The 13,177-nt window shown below is 44.8% G+C and overlaps 1 protein-coding gene across 14 annotated transcripts in view; it reads left to right on the top strand.

The window, feature by feature from the left end:
- Positions 1 to 5,213, top strand: part of Ebf3 (EBF transcription factor 3) — a 116,687-nt gene extending 111,474 nt beyond the window's left edge. For 2 of the 14 annotated variants that reach the window (XM_051145503.1, XM_051145501.1), the window contains exons 14-17: positions 488 to 676; positions 1,191 to 1,280; positions 2,226 to 2,338; positions 3,366 to 5,213. In XM_051145503.1, the coding sequence (XP_051001460.1) occupies positions 488 to 676; positions 1,191 to 1,280; positions 2,226 to 2,338; positions 3,366 to 3,383 (410 nt within the window). In that variant the 3' untranslated portion in view covers positions 3,384 to 5,213. Of the gene's footprint in view, positions 1 to 487; positions 677 to 1,082; positions 1,281 to 2,225; positions 2,339 to 3,365 lie in introns of all 14 variants that reach the window. The other 12 variants (XM_051145499.1, XM_051145496.1, XM_051145506.1 and 9 more) reach the window with 8 other exon arrangements.
- The last annotated feature ends 7,964 nt before the right edge of the window (positions 5,214 to 13,177 follow it).

Below are 13,177 nucleotides of genomic sequence, written 5' to 3'. Positions count from 1 at the left end.
CACTCTACAGCAGGCGAGAAGCTATGGCGCCCACCCCACCCCTGCTCATAGAGACAGCAGCTGTGACAATGAAGACCCCCCTAAAATAGTCTTTCCAAGGAAGTTATGGCCACAAACAAGCTCTCTTTGTCAGCCATGGCATTTGAAGATCTGTTGAGGCTGAAAGAAAGTTCAGAGAGTTGGGGGTAACTGGTCAGCAATCCAAGCTGTTGATAATTGCTTCTAAAGCAATGTGTGGAAACAGCTGAAGTCAGATGGAAGCATGCTTTGGCTGGCCCTCCAAGCCAACAGAGATGGAACAGGTCTCACCAGTGGTAGGGTTCGCGTGATAAGATTATCCAAGCTGGCTAGAATCACCAGGGCGAGAGGAAGCATAAAGTCAATTTAAAATGTTGAATATATGATATAGATTCTCGGGGAAACGCCCCCCCCAAGTGTCTGTCACTGATAATAATGTTATTTTTGGCCGGGGGGGGGATTTTAACAGTCGGCTACAGTCGCAATACAAGCAGCGTGTCCCCGCGAGGCTACGTCCCCAGCAGTACTCCCCAGCAGTCCAATTACAACACAGTCAGCACTAGCATGAATGGATATGGAAGTGGCGCCATGGCCAATCTAGGGGTCCCTGGCTCGCCTGGATTTCTTAATGGCTCCTCCGCTAACTCTCCCTACGGCAGTAAGTGTCTGTTTTTGTCACACGTCATCACGCAGATTCATATTCACTACAAAGTGGAGTGTGTGTATTGCTTGGATGTTCTGTGATGTGAGCTACTGGATAAAAGGAAGGGTGGCCCCAGAGGCTGGGCGTCCAGATAACAACTACAAATTGACCTAATACAGCCCCTCCCCCACAAGGCCATTTCATTGGCCACTGAAATAAAATCTGAACCACATGGGGCTACTCAATTGGAAGAGAAAGCCCCGACTCCCAAAGCGTTTGCCTGTTATCCAGAGTGGCCAAGCCGAAGCATGTCTTGTCTTGTTTTGTGGCCCCTCCCCGTGCGAGGCGAGGCCCTCAGAGCTCTCGCTGTGGTGCTGCGCCACAGCCCGCGCGCGTGCTGACCATGTTTGCTTTGTTGCAGTAGTGCCGTCCAGCCCCACCATGGCAGCCTCTTCGGTCACCCTCCCTTCAAACTGTAGCAGCACACACGGCATTTTCTCATTCTCACCTGCCAATGTCATCTCCGCAGTGAAACAGAAGAGCGCTTTTGCGCCCGTGGTCCGGCCCCAAGCCTCTCCTCCTCCTTCCTGCACCAGCGCCAATGGGAATGGACTGCAAGGTGAGGACGGAGTGGGTGGGTGCCCAGGCCCCATGGCCCCTTCCCAAACCCCTTGCACGCCTGTGGCATTGCATGTGTTCCACTGGGCTGCATCCTCCTTCCTGCCCCACGGCCACCTACACAAAGGCCTGGCCCTCAAGCCCCAACACATACGATTCTGCCTCTAGGTTTTTGTCCAGCCCATCCTTCTTAAGCATTGACCTTGAAGTAGCACTTCCATGCCCTAAGGGGTAGAGTGACACTTGAGGGGAAGTAAGACTACAGCCAAGAACAGAGCCCCATTCCGCAGAGTGCCCAGGCCTGGCCCATCTCCATGCAGGGCACCATCCTGCCCTTAGTGCCAAGCAGAAATAGTCTCAGAAATGGATGGCAGGTCCCTGTGCCATAGGGAGCCCATCCCAGACTGTGCTTGCTCCCCTTTGGCGCGAGGCAGAGCCTTTATTTACAACTTTACCTTCAGGACAGTTGAGACTATGTGGCTTTGCTCTCTCTTGGAAAGGGCTGAGCATGCCAAGCCGAGGCTATTTGTGTGCCGTTACTTGGTGGCCAAGCTGTCTATAGCTGGGAGTAAGTGTCCTCTCTCAGTTCAGAGGGGGAAGGATTGGCCCGAGGGCATAGGAACTACCACTTGGACACAGCTGTCCACAGCTGGGGCCATGTGGAGCAGGCACCAAGCACCCTTCCTAGCACTGAGGGCGGCTCAGGCTGTATGTGGCCTACGATGAGTATGGTGGTGAAGCCATATGGGTTCCCCTAGGCCTTTGGGCTCACACGAGATTCCCTGTGATGCACGGGGCCACACTTACTTGAAGTAAGTGGCCATCATCTGGCCTCTTTCAGACACCACCTTGGGTACGTGCTCCACTGGGTGAAAGTCAAACCCGTTCTCCTTTAAACACATGAACCCATTCAACCAGTATTTACTGAGTGCCTACTATGTGCCAGGCTCTCTGCTGGGTGCCGAGGACGCAACCGTGGAGAAGACAAACTGGCCCTTTTGTGAAGTCGGTGGTATATTCCACTTTGATGAACTAATGCTCAAAAAAGGAACTGGAAAGGTATCAATGATTTGAAACTCATTGTCTTCACAACACCTGTCAGTGTTGACGGGATGCCCAGGCCCCGGGCGCCGCCAGCCGGCCTCAGAGCTGTCCTTGGGCACCATGCCAGCACTGCTTAGCAGGCAGGCAGTGAGGGCAGGTGTCTGTGGACATGCCCCAGCATCGAGGCCGACTAGGTGGTACCACATAAGCTGTGTACACAGGGGCCTGCCAAACCATAAAGTTGTAATGGTGAGTCGGAGATAAATTAATATCGTTGAAATTAATGGACTGAGAAATTGAAGCTCACATCACTACATGAACAAATGTATTAATATGTTATACATAAATTAATGAGAACAGTCATTCTGACAAAAATTAAACAACACCAGAGTTAAAAGATTTTAAATTACATTCGGACCAGGAGTTCACTCCAGAGCTGGCTGCACTTGGCGCTTCAATGCCAAGCTTTTCTTATTCTATGAAAACAGCACCCTGGGGTGGGGTGGTGCCTCCACCACTCCATGGCTTTGAGAGTCCAGAGCAGCTGGGCCGTGCGTGGCTTTGATCTGAGAGCCTGACTCACCCTTACGCTACAGAGCTGCTAGTAGGAGGTCAGAGCCTGGGCTCAAAGGCAGAGGGGGAAACCGAGGCAAGTCTCCATTTCACTTAGGAAAAGCAAAGGCCTTCAAGTCACAGCCAGGCTGGTTCCTGTCTTTCCACAGAGTGGGCTTCCGTTTGCTTTGTGAACAAAAATGTGGAGACACATGCAAAGCTGAAGCTCCGTGTTCCCTCTTTGAGAGAAGGCCTTTACAGAGGGCTGCAGTGCCAGAAAGGCCTGTGGGAAGCGTGCCACCACTATGCCCTCACCCCAAGAAGTAGACTTCCCAACACAACACTGCCACGAGCAAAGCTGGCTGTAGCAAAGAGCTGAGCGAGTCTGGCTTCCCTGTGCATCCCAGCACAGGAGGAGCAAACTGGGCCCACTTGCGGGTGCACATGTGGGGTGGTCGACATTGACTGCTGTCTCCTTTCTCTTTTGCAGCTATGTCTGGGCTGGTAGTCCCGCCCATGTGAGGGACTCTGTTTACCTTCACAGCACCCGGCATCCAAGAACGGACTTCAGGGGACACGTGTAGTGTGTTATGACATGCTGATGGAAACAATATCTTCAAAACTAAAAATCGGCAACCGTTGAATGCTTCAAAAGACACTTAAAAGACTTTATTTAAACTGTTAAGAATCAACACGCAAACAAGCCTACTCCTTCATGAACAATTCCATTTTATTGACCGAACTTTTCTCATATTTTCACATTTCTCAGTCCTGAAGATTAAGGAAAACAAAGCGACGCCTATTTTGTATAAAGTTTCTGATTCCGTCTTGGCTGTCTAGTGCGTGCTATCTGTGTGGGGAGAAGCTTCGTGAATATGCACCATTTTGATGCCCATGCAACACTGAGGAAGAAAGCCTCGAAACATTTTTCTGTACTCATATTTAGATTCACAATGGTTGTGTATCTCTATAATGTGAAATATTTTTTTGTGGTGAAAAGGGGGCCAAGGAGGTATGAGCCATTAACTGGAACAGAGGAGGATATGATTAGGTGAACTTGGGGTGGCAGGGAGGGGGAGGGGCTTATCATTGCTTAACTTCATCTTAATGAAATGAAACTTTGTAACTTATTGTAGTTAGAAATTGTAACTTTGATATCGAATCTCTTGCCTTCAACAAGCACACTGACAGAGGAAAAAAAATATGCTACTGTCTGTTGGTTCCAATATTCTCCCACTTAGAGCTTCCTGTTAAAGCAAGTGCGATCGGCAACATTTTTTCAACTTTCGCGCCGCACTGTAAACCTAATTGCATTCTTAGGCTACTGTGAGGTCTATGTTTCTTGTACCTGAAATTGTCCTTTTGACTTCTAGACCCTTCTTCCCCGATGTGTTTTGTATGTGGTTATAAAATTGTAGACTTTTGTGATTTTGCCAAAGTTGTAGCTAAATATTTATACACTTGTCTTGAATTTTTTTCAGATCCACTTAAAATATTTAGAAAAAACGAGTTTTATTCCTTATGTGTCTTATAGGGGATAAAATGCTCTTTCATGCGACACTTCCTTTCCCATGAACACTTGCAGTTGCTAAGGGACTTTATTTTGTAACATATCAATTATAAATATTGTATTTATCTTTGAAATTTTGTACATTGCTTTCCCCACCTTCTTTTTTCATGTCTGTATTGGTGTTTGATCCTGCCCAGTGTTGTAACACAGGGAAAGAGCAGACACCAAGAAATGTCTGTTTAATCTGTTTCGTTGAAATGAACCAATGTCCTCACATTTCATTTGTACTTAAACCATTTGCTATTGTTTAGGCTTTCCATCCCCCCCTTTTTTTATGTTGAGGAAAAGTCAAATTCATTGTTTATTTTTATATTATTTTTAAGTTATCTGAACAAATGCTTTTGAAAAGAAAAGTTTGTTGTATAGTCAGAAGAAAACGGTGTCAGCGGCCGTGACAAACCCTCGTAGCTTCTGTGCATGTGGAGCGGCCATGAAGGGGCCACACCGTCCGGGGCTGTGTCCTGTTTTATTTTTTATTTTTAATTCTTTTTTTGTAGAATGTAAAAAAAAGTCATTTTAGCTGCCACCTATGACTTTGCCACATAGCTGAACTGTGTTTACTGGAAAAATTCAGAGGCCTAAACTTTAAAATAAAATTTACTTCCGATGTTTTAATTACAAATGTTTGCCACATTAACTTCTCTGATGCCTTAAAAGTGGACTTCTTTGAAGAATTTCTGTGCTATTTTATCACAGGATTATACCACAATTGTTAATATCTGAAGACTGATGATGAACACACACACGCACTCACACGCACACACAAACACACACTAAAAGCACAAACCTACAGTCCATCAGTTATTCCTTCCTGGGCCTGTCTGCTACTTTCTGACCTCTCAAGCTCACCTTGGAATTAGAGAGGTGTCGGGGGCGGGGGGAGGGGGACACTGCTGGTTTGTAAAGTTTTATTTTAAACAATACCTTTTTGTGGTCAGATCCAACAGCACTGTCTGTACTTTTTTTACCTGGAAAGACCTCCTTCAGACACTGTGCCTGTTAGTGCCAAACCCACCTTGAGACCAAGCGTCAGGATTCTTATTTTTCACTTTTTTCCTTCACACTCATTGCTCTTGCAGACAGCACATGCTTTGCAAACAGCAGCAGAAGTCATATTTAAAACAAAAGGGAGGGAGTTTTAAAAATAGACACACACATACACAAAGAAACAATGTATAGCTTAGAAAGTGTTCAGTCAAGGGACTCAATAAAAGAAACAGAACGTCCCCAGTGGTCAGCGGGTCACACTCTGGCTTTGTGGCTCCTGACAGGGCTTAGCTCCATGAACAGCCTGAGAAGTCACTTTGGAACTAAAATGCCTCGATTTATTTTGTGTAAGTAAGGGTTTGACCTAAAAAGAGCTCACGTGCACATTAGCAAGTGTCCTCATGCCCGCGCCCGGTTTGTGTTTTAGATCGACTAGTAGATGCCCTCATTGCTTCATTGTGTCAAAAACTGAGAGCTTCACTAAATGGTAGATTTTGCTGTCAGAGACCCTACAATAAGATTGTTTTATCTGTACATTTTTTCAGATATTTAACTGTATAAAATGTTCATTTTACACAATATTTAATTAAAGTATTTCTTGTCTGTGAATTTCACTTTTGGTAATTTTATCTGTTTTGACTATTAAAAAGACTGACAAATGGATTGGGGGTTTCATTTCCACACCCTGGGCTCCACAGCTGGGCCTCACCAAGATCCAAATGGTTTTCAAAGAACCTTCCAGAGTTCTCAACCCTCAAGAAGCATAGCTCCTGAGGTGGCCGTGATGCTGCGGGTACCATGAGACACTCAGTGCCCCCACACACACAGGCCTGAACGGTTTCTTTCACAACCACCTAGGTCACAGCAGCACTGGGGTGCCCTGGAAGCGATTCTGTGGTTGGGGGGAGGTGTGGTAATTTCTAAATTGTGGAGCTCTAAATTGGATGACTGGACGGTACCTGCTCTGGCTCCCTGAGCACTCACTGCATCCCCGTGTGTCCTTCTTGGCAAGAACCAGGTCAGGGGAGCCTGTCATGGTTGTGAGCTGTGGGCAGACACTATGGCACATGGGAGCCAGCCATGCTGGTGGGGTGACAGAAAGGATGCCAGGACTGGTATGTGTCACTGGCACAAAGGCGTTTTGCACTGGCCACCCACCGGTGGCTACACATAGATGGAGATCAAGGCTGGGGCTCTGGTGAGGTCAGCCATGAGCACAGGCTCTAATTTACACAGCCCTGCATGTCTTCCCCTATCCCATTCTAGTTCGCTCAACACTTTCCATTTTCTCTTCAATGAAAGGCAGGATTTACATGTTTTGGCTTGCAGTTCTGTCACACATTCACATAAGTGTGATCTAAATTAGTACCCACAAATGTCATCTTAATTACTTGTTCTGCTGAGCAAAACAGGAAACAATTATTCAAAACATAAAAAAAAAAACTTGTGAATACCTTCCCCTCCTGTTGGGTGGGTGCGGATCCATTGCAGCTGGCCTTAAAGACACAGTAAAGGATGCCTGCTTCAGGCCTTCCCAAGTCACTGGGGCTGGGGACATGTTGCCCAAAGCCCACCTCCTCCCTCAGAGCCCAGGAACTCTGCTCAGGTCTTTGGAGCTAGTGTGGCAGGATCTGTTGACCTGGGCAGAGAGACGTTCAAATGCTTTGGTTTCAAACCAGAAGCAAGAACCAATTCTCTCAAAAAACGAATGTCGAGTATTGTCAGGCCTCCCTTTTAAGGTCTTTCAAGCTTTTAAAGATTATTCAAAGCACTTGAAATGGGCTTCAATCTAATGCCTCATTTCATTGCATTAAACAGCCTAGTTAATAAAGAATCAATATATTCAAAGGGCAAGGTTATCTTTTGTCTATAAGGGGTGGTGTCATGCTGAACCTTTTATAGTTCAAATGCTGAAAAAGACCTCATGAAATCCATAGTCATCAAGTGGGTCAGCGAGAGCAATAAAGAGGCCCCAGAAAGGAAAGAAAAAGGCCTCTCTGCTTTAAAACAACTCCGGGCCTTATCTCTCCTGTTTGGAGCACCCAAAGAAGCCCTCAGAAAATGTCAATTTCTCATCAAGACAAGAGGCCACGATGATCATTTTCTCAGAGAATACATACAATTAGGAGAATCCAGAGAGGCACAGCGTTGGTTCCTAGCTTATTCTGCAACCCCCCCCCCCCCCGAGCTTGGACCGCCCTCCCTGCAGATAAAAAGGGCTGTTGATAACTGAAGTGTCAATATGCCGAAGAGTGAGGTTTGAATGTGAGTCCTTGTGCTTTGAGCCCGCCTGGGCCGATCCCAGGCCCTGATAACGACACAGCTGCCAGCAGACACCGCAGGCTGGCCCTCACAATTAATGCCATGAATAAATCACACAAAAGAGTTGAGATGCTTTATGCTGGGTGAGACAATCCCCTGTTTTACCCTTCAAGGATTCTTTTTATGTTGGAATAAGGTTGCTTTTAATGAAATTTAAACTCATCAGAGGAAATCAAAAACCTCCAATCAGATTACAAATTGATTTTTTTTGGTCATTTGTCATGTCCCAGTATAGAGCTGCAGGTTTCACAGGGAGCCAGTTGCCGATGTGGGTTGGGACTACAGGTGGACCTGCTCCCAACCTCGGTGGCTCTATACCTTATCCCCGCCCTAGGGACAGACGGAAGGAGCAGAGTTCCTTAGTGGAACAGAAGGGGGCTGTGAACCCCCATGTACCTGGTTCCACTAGTCCCCACAAATCAAACCCAAAACCAGAACTGGTACCAAGCAGTTCTAAATCCATCCATCAGTAAATAACCTTGGGGCCAGGGAGATCACCCTTGGCATGATACAGTGGCCCCTAACTCTGGTTTGACCTTAAATCTACATGGACAGTGTATATTTTCAAACCACCAGTGGCTGGTTTGGGGTTCAGTGGCTTGCAGAACCCCTTCTGAGTCACTTAGGGTTTCTAGAGTGTTCTGTGTGAGCCTGTGCTCAGCCTTCACACGGCTGCTGGGTGAAGCTCTAGGTTTGATCTCCAGCACCACAAAGCAAAGAGCAAGGTTAGGTGACTTGTCTAGGGGCCAAGGCTTGATGCCTTAAGAATTAAAGAGAGAAAGAATTTGACTGGGAAGGAGAAGGGAATCTATTTATAAGGACTACAACCAGGCCATCTGATCAGACTGTAGGAGGAAACCAGCTGGTCTGTTCACACATTAAAGGGCTCAGGAGAGTTTACTTCAAGGCACAATCAATGTTACCCATCCTTACTTCCCAAACTTGGGCTGGAGGCTCTTCTTCCCTGGAGCCTTGGTGGCATCTGCAGTGTATGGGGGCTAGGACAGGCGAGAGTTGGCCACATGATGCAGGTGTTCAAGGCTGATGCTGTCCAGGGCCACTGGGACCGGGCAGCAGAAGTTTAGCCTGGAAGCCACAACCAGAAAATGGTCGGTACGAATTGGCTTCAGTTATTGCTATAAGGTGATGGAATGAAAAAGGAAAATGGGAGTCTCTGTGTTGGTGGTAGAGTTAGAATGAGTTCCAACAGAGTGGTAGGTGTTGAGAGCACAAGAAACAGAGGATATTAAGGGGCCATGGTGTTTCCCTGACCCAGCAGACCACTTTCCCTCACAAGGCAGAACCGCTGGTGGGTCTTAAACTGTGAGTCATTACTGTAGCTCGCTCAGTTATTACCAGGCAAGACCCAGACACGGCTGAGCTCGAAAATGTGGGTCTCCTCCTGTGAAAAACAACTTCTTTTCTGTCACATGGCCACTGTTGGGGTGCTGGCAGAGCACAGGATCTGAGTGGAGGTGCAGTAGAGACAGAACAGATACAAAACCAAAGGTGTTATCTTTATTCTATAGTGAGCATGTGTGAGTCAGTAAGGCTCATGAAGCATCTTTTGTAAAAGGGCAACTTCCCCATCAGTTCATAAGGGAATGACAGAGGTGACTGAAAGCCAGCCCACACCAAGTGTGGATGAAGATGCCATGCAGAAACCTGCTATTTTGGGGAGCTATTGAAAAAATAAAAATAAAAAAGGAAGCCCTCAAACTTCCCGAGAAGAACCAGAAGTTGTTTAAAGTGGACAAAAACATAAAAATAGGAGAATAATTATTGTAGAAACAATTTAAAACCTAATTAAATAAAGAGGAAAATCTTGCCCATTATTAGTTACCAGTGGATATGGATTTTATTGAGTTTCTAGGGTAGACATCCAGTTTTAAAACACTCACATGTCTGTACATTATTACATGCACTGATTTACACATTGAGAGTGTAACTGTCAGTAAGAGTTTTCTTAAGGCAAAAAAACAAATGCCTAGGAAACTATGTTCAACCTCACTTAAAAGACATATTACATACACCCAAGTGGCTGACAATGAGATCAGCAATTAAGGTCTGATGGAGTCATAGATTGGAATGGTATAGGTTCTATTAATCTAGGAAGATGATGTTTTGAGGTATGTTTCAGGAAATGATAAACATAAATGACATAAAATTAAGTTATGCATGTGTATAGTACTTTGAATATAACGTAACTCCAAACTGTAAATTTCTAGAGAGAAGGCTAGAAGAACACATACATACATTAAAACCACGAGTTAATGGGTTTTTTATTATCAAAGCAGAAAAACCACTCCTCTTAAAAATGGGTGTTTGATGCTCATGATGGAGGAATGGTTGTTCTCTCAGCATTCTCAGTAGAACTCTTACAAACTCTGAAAAGCAACCGGATGTTATACAGAGACCTAAGCGTTCATAGCCTTTTGACTCATTAATTCCATTTCAAGGAATCAATTCCAAGGAAATAATCTGAGATTAAAAGAGACTTTAAGTGCATGAACCTTTCCTAAAGCCATATTTATTAAAAGTTGGAAAGTACCCAAATGGCTGAAAACAGGACCAGTAATTAAGTTCTGATATAATCATAGAGTGGGATGTCACAGGCTCTATTAAGCTACTAAGATCATCTTTTGAGGTTTACTTCACAAAGTGCTAAATGCCAATGGCATAAAGCTATGTAAGTATATAGTACCTTGAATATAACGGGGTTCCAATCTGCAAATTTCTAGAGAGAAGACCAGAAGAACACATCTACACACCCTGAAAACTGCTTGCCAGAATCACATCACAGTTCCTTCTTGTTAAATTCCTTCTTCTATTTTTATGTTTTTATTCACTTTAAACATTTTCTGATTTTTTTCTCATGAAGTTGGAGGGGGGAGTGCTTCCTTTAATTTAGCAAGAAGAGAGATTAAAAAGTTCATGTATTGTAACCCCATTCTCCATTTAATCTTAGTCTAGACTCGAAATGTGGTAAGATGTATATTTGCCAAATTTTCTTCAAAATAGACATTCAGGTTGTGTCTTAGAGAATGCTCCTTGTCACCTCACAAGGGAAGAGTGTTCTTCCTCTTAGGTAGCCAGTGAGGTCCCTGTTCCCTCCTAAGGCCCCTTAGTTTGTGCATCCTTGCTGTGATGCCTCAGAACCCCTGAGCCTCACAGTGGCTCTCACAACCTGCTGGCCAAACAAAGAAATCCCTGGAGAGGACTGCTATGAAGAGCAGGAGACTTTTCAAAGTGCTGCCTTTCAGTTGTTGATTATGTAATTAATTTTATTTTATGTTAGAGTTATGTATTTATTTTTATCCCATGTCTATCATGTTCTGTCTATTACCACATGTGTGTGCCTAGTGCCTCGGGAGGGTACTGGATCCTCTGGGACTGGAGTTATAGACTGTTGTAACTGTAACTGTAACATGGTTGTAACTATGTAGGTGCTGGGAACTTGTCTCAGGTCCTCTGCAATAGCAGAGGGATTGCCGAACCACCTCTCCAGGCCCAAAATTTGAATACAGCTAAAGGAGATCTAAATAAATGCAAAGTGTTCCATAATCACAGATGGATCTGTAGCACTGCTGCCATGGCAACCCTCATGTTGACTTGCAGACTTAGAGTGATCCCTCTACAATCACAGCCGGTTTCTTTGAAGAAGTAAATGAGCAGATTCTAAGGGCCACCATACCAATCTTCCACCGGACAGGAAACAACGAAGAAAAACTTGGACAAGAAGGAAAAATGGAGCTCCCCTCCCCACTTTCTTATTCCAAACCGTCCTAAAAAAAAAAAAATCAGTCAAGACAGCAAGGTGCTGGCAGAAGATGCATGTTGCCCAATGGAATGGAAATGGGAGAAAATGTACAAAGTCCCAAAAACCGTGTGGGAGATACTCAGCCTCATTGACGGCAGGGAGATGCCAGTCAAAGTAGGAGGAGTCACCTACAGCCAGCAGGACCTGCGACAGCCCTGCAGTCAGGCAACAGCAGTACTGGAGAGAGTACAGAGGTGTGAGTCAGAGCTCTGCTGCTGTTGGGACTGTGAACAGTGTAGCCACACTAGAAAGTGCTCCGACAGCTTCTCACACAGTAAAGCACAGAACTAGCCATTTGATCCAGTATTTCTAGTTCCAGTTCAGACCCAAGAGAAGTGAAAAGGACATGTTCGCATGACAACTTGCACACAGCAGCAATGCTACTGCAGCCAACAGACAGATATATCTATACAGTGGGATATTATTCATCTGTGAAAAGAATGGCATGCTAAAACTTGCCATAACACAGAGGAACCATGAGAACATGTTAAATGAAAGGAGCCAGTAACCATACTTGCCAATATCTCTATTGCTATGACATGTCCAGAATAGACAAATCCACACGGACACAAAGTATACTGGCAGTTGTTCTACCTGGGAATGCAAGGAACAGAGTTTTAACAAAAGGCTTCTGGGTTTCTTTTTGAATTGAGGGAGATATTTCAAAACTATGTTTCATAGCATTCAGCCATATTCCTGAGATGGGTGAGTTGCCCCATGTGAATTATTTCAATAAAGCTGTTATAAAAATAATCAAAAGTTCCTGACCCAGTGGCACAGGCCTGTCATCCCAACTAATTGGGAGGCCAGAGCAGGAGAATTAGAGTAAATTCAAGGCCAGATGGGCAGCCTAACAAGACCCTGTATCCAACTAGGCAAAATGATAGAAAGAGGACTGGCCTGGAGCTGTAGCTCTGTGGTGGAGCATTTGCCTAATGCGAGTGAGGCCCTAAGTTAAATTCTCAGTGTCATGGTGGAGGGAGGGGGAAATCGGAGGTTTTGTCAAGATCTAAAAACATGAACATTATTTTCATGAAGATGTGCTCTCTCAGAGCACACAATGTATTGAGTCTCATTGTGGTTTGTGTGTATGTATGCGTGTGTGTATGTATGTACATATGTATGTATGTATATATGTATGTATGTATGTATGTATATATGCATGTATGTATGTGTCTATCGTCTATCTATCAATATATTTGTTGTCCTGCTATGTTCCCCTCTCCTTTCCACCTTGTCCCTTTTGCTGGCACTTTTCTTCTCTCCAAATATTCTTTTCTGTTTATGTCACATACATTTCACTACTCTCTTGCTAACCATTTCCTTTAGATGTTTTTCTCCCATCTTCTGCTTTTATGTCACATTCACAGAATGGATAAGTATATATTAATTCAAATATAAATTATGCATATGAGAAGGAACATGAGGTGCTTTTCTACTTATCTTGTTTAACATAATGGTTTGTGGATCCATTTATTTTCCTGCAAACATCTTAATTTCATTCTCCACAGCTGAATAAGATTCCACTGTGTTTATGTAGGGATTTGTCTGTGCATGGACCTGTATAGGCTGGTCCCACGTCTTGGTGACTCTGAGTGGTGGA

The sequence above is a fragment of the Acomys russatus genome, chromosome 5 (genome assembly GCF_903995435.1).
Source record: "Acomys russatus chromosome 5, mAcoRus1.1, whole genome shotgun sequence".
In the NCBI taxonomy this organism is placed as follows: Eukaryota; Metazoa; Chordata; class Mammalia; order Rodentia; family Muridae; genus Acomys; species Acomys russatus.
The sequence above is the reverse complement of the archived record's forward strand: the minus strand, read 5'-3'. Positions and strand labels throughout refer to the sequence as shown.